The 3330-nt window shown below is 41.3% G+C and overlaps 1 protein-coding gene across 2 annotated transcripts; it reads right to left on the reverse strand.

Annotated features, from left to right (window-relative positions):
- Positions 1–354: 354 nt before the first annotated feature.
- Pnrc2 (proline rich nuclear receptor coactivator 2) lies at positions 355–3324 on the reverse strand. 2 transcript variants are annotated; one of them, XM_010625953.2, is made up of 3 exons: positions 3162–3324; positions 2191–2393; positions 355–1790 (listed from the first exon to the last, which is right to left on the reverse strand). In XM_010625953.2, the coding sequence occupies exon 3, from the start codon at positions 1770–1772 to the stop codon at positions 1353–1355; it is 420 nt and encodes a 139-aa protein (XP_010624255.1). In that variant the 5' UTR covers positions 1773–1790; positions 2191–2393; positions 3162–3324; the 3' UTR covers positions 355–1352. The 2 variants fall into 2 exon arrangements, with proteins under 2 accessions (XP_010624255.1, XP_010624256.1); XM_010625954.3 differs by lacking the exon at positions 3162–3324 and adding an exon at positions 2617–3053.
- Between the last annotated feature and the right edge of the window lie 6 nt (positions 3325–3330).

Consider the following 3330-nt stretch of genomic DNA (forward strand, 5'->3'; position numbering starts at 1 on the left):
GCTGGGGTCTAGCTCAGTGGTGCTGATGCCTCTCAAGTGTAATGTCCTGAATTTAATCCCCAGTACCCCCCCCCAAAAAAAAACAAGCTATTGGGGAGGGAAAATTTTTTTAATTTCATGTTTCAAATTCATACCTTATACATTTAAGTACTACATGAACTTATCTTTTTAGAATGTTCAATATTTCATTTGGGCAATATTGTTTCATCTAAATCTGGAGAAACACAACTTTGCTTTTCTGCTTTTAGGATTTTTGGGTCTTTGGGAAGTTATGCAGAGAGATCTTTTACATGAGTGGTTCCTTGGGTTGATCTTATGACAAAAAAAATAAAAATCAATGGCAACACTCTGGTGAAAGCCAATATTATTCTTTGGGTTTAAACAGGGTAGTGAGGGAATCCTGTACACTTTTCATCTCTTAAAAATAGAAATATTTTAGCAGCTTACACCTTTTCAGTTGTATTATAAAACATATTACACTAGAATTTACTTTGAAATAGTTTACAACCAAATCAGTTATAACATACACTGGCACTTTAGCACAAGGGCAAACTTTAAAAACAATTATGGACCTCTAAAATTAGGCCATAGTATAACAGTCCATGGTCTTACATTCAGCAAATTCATACTAAAATATTTTTTTGTAGGATAAAAGCCAAGAAAACTTTACATATGCTACAAGCTTATTACACGTATTTACATGGCTCTTTTTCCCTAGGTAAATTTTTCACATATCACTCCCTACTTTAAGCTTTGCAGGGATAAGGCCAGATCACTGTCAGCCTGTGTGGTGCTGCAATATAAAAATGTACTTGGAAAGCTACAAAGTTCTGGTACACCTATATTGGCAGATGCCTGTTCATGGTTTGTTTCATTTTAAGGCCACCAGAGTATTTGTGCCTCATTCTGATTAAGTTGCCCTTTACACATTTATCACTACAATTTAGTGAAATGCAGCTATTTAAGAAAATTCACATTTTCTTTTGGCAGTGCATTAGATTGTTGGCATGTTTGATATCCCTAAGAGAAACTTTCAGATGTCTGCCTGATTTTCCAACTTGTGTCAGCTAGATGCTTACAATTTGAATCACTTCAAGTAAATCTGACCCATGAATATTACTTTCCTCACTAATAAAGATTAATCAAATCTAATCAAGTCATTTCACTTGTTACCTAATTGAGAACATTATTTTAAGTTGCACTGATACTACCATTACATCACAGTGCACACAACACAAAACAAATGAGATAGTCTGATTATAATTTTACATTATCAGTTTTACAGATACTCTAGTGAATTTCTTTCAGACCAATTGATGACTATTTGTAAATATAGCTAAATTTAAACATCTTTATACCTGTACTTTAAGTAAGGTTTTAAGTTGAAATGTCAGTATTTCTTTATCTGAAGGGCTAAAGGAAACAGAAACCCAGTGGCTCGGTGGTTTGGGAAGCACACTTGGTGATGGTGGCTCACTAAATTTGGCTCCAGCATAGTTCTGACAAGCTTGAGACTTAAAAAGTAAGCTGGGACTTGATAAACTAGAGTTCCAATTTGGATTATTTGGAAAATTGTTGTTCTTCCCCCCATTCTGCATGGCCTGCCATGCAGCTGCTGAGGAGTTATAAGCATGTCCTCTTTCTTTTTTCTTATGAACAATCTTCATCTGGGAATTCTGATCCTTGGTTTTCTGTCTGTTAAGCTGCTGTTGGTTCTTAGTAACATTTCTGGATTGAGGGGCTGGAATGTTATACCTCTCTCCACCGCCCATCTTCAGCTTCTTTGTCACCTGTTAAGAAAATGAAAATGATTAAGTTCCCGAAAGGAAAGTTGGAAAGTTCTTTCTAAAAGGTTTTACAGCTCCAATTTCTAATTCCAGAGGTCCTGGTAAAATTCCAAAATATGGACTGCATAGATGCTTTAACTCGGCGTGCATATATATATATGCAGTCTGTATTACTGTTCCTAAGAAAAATGAGCTCATCACAAATCTGAATTAAGCCTTTGTAAAGGTCAGGCATGGCGCACACACCTGTATTCCCAGCATTTTGGAGTCCTGAAGCAGGAGGATCTCAAAGAGTTTGAGACCTGCCTGGGCTACATAGTTCAAATCCAGCGAAACTACATAGTGAGACCCTTTGAATGAATGGGTCCATTATAAAATACCCCATTTTGATGCAGGTTTATACCTTTCAGTCTGTTCTTCAGATTGCAGTATTTCCACTACTTTTCTTCCTTGCTGCCAAGCCCAAGATAATAGGTGTTGCTTTCTGGTGGGTCCTTTCCTTTGTCTCAAGGCAAAAGTTTTCATGGGCCGATCTGCTGAGTTCAATCTAGGAGCTGAGGCCAACATCTGAGTCTCCTCAGCACACAAATTTGAGAGAAGTCTCAGCTGCAAAAGTAAAGACTACTTGATCAGTTAAAAAAGACGGGAGAGAGTGATCATTTACATTTGCTACAGAAATAGCTGCAGTAAAAGAATGGCTAAAAAGCTGAACATAAAGGATTCTAGAAAACAAGGTGTCTGAAGATGACTTTGACCTCATAGATGCCATCTAACAACCCATCAAGCTCCGAGGGAATTTTTTGAGTACCTACAAGTCCCACCAACTTACCTTTTTCCTAGAAAACATCAGATACCACTTCGTAACCAAAACGCTAAACTTTCGCATTTCCAGCTAAAACCAAGAAAGTGGCTTAAAATGTATTTTCTAAAGAGACCATGCTCTAAAGTTCCATCCGAATTTTCCGATCTTTACTTTCCACAAAGCCGCGACTCCCACCGTGGGGAGTGCTTCCTTCGGTTATGCCTCCCCATGACTCAAGTTTCACAAGACGTAGTAACCGCGTGCGTGAGAACGCCTCGCCAAGCGACCTCCAGGCTTCGTTTGGTTCGATTCCGAGAAAGCAAGTGACCGAAGAGTGAGCCCCTGCCTTCCACCAGGGTAGGTAGAAGGCCTTCCGGAGTGTTAGTAACCCAAGCAGCGAGTTCAGGCCTCTTGCGTTATCATAGATGGAGCCCGCGGCCGCCGAGGCCTGGCTCCCGCGCCCGTTCCCGTTCCCGTTCCCCTCGCCGGCAAACCGGGCTGTCGGCTCCGCGCCCGCCGCCTTCTTAACAATAGGGAGCGGCCGCCAACATGGCCGTGCTTCGGCCACTCACCGACTTCGGCTCGGACTGCGGCGGCAGCTCCCACTCGACGTCGAAGCCTCCCTCCCTTTCCACGGAGCGAAGAGGCACAGATCGAACAAAGCCTGCGAGCACAGACGATTCAACCGCGGACCACCCTGGCGTCTCCGACCAGACCTCCTTCTACCTCTGCCGACAAAAT

Source organism: Fukomys damarensis, unplaced genomic scaffold (assembly GCF_012274545.1).
Source record: "Fukomys damarensis isolate Sample0158 unplaced genomic scaffold, DMR_v1.0_HiC HiC_scaffold_23, whole genome shotgun sequence".
NCBI lineage: Eukaryota > Metazoa > Chordata > Mammalia > Rodentia > Bathyergidae > Fukomys > Fukomys damarensis.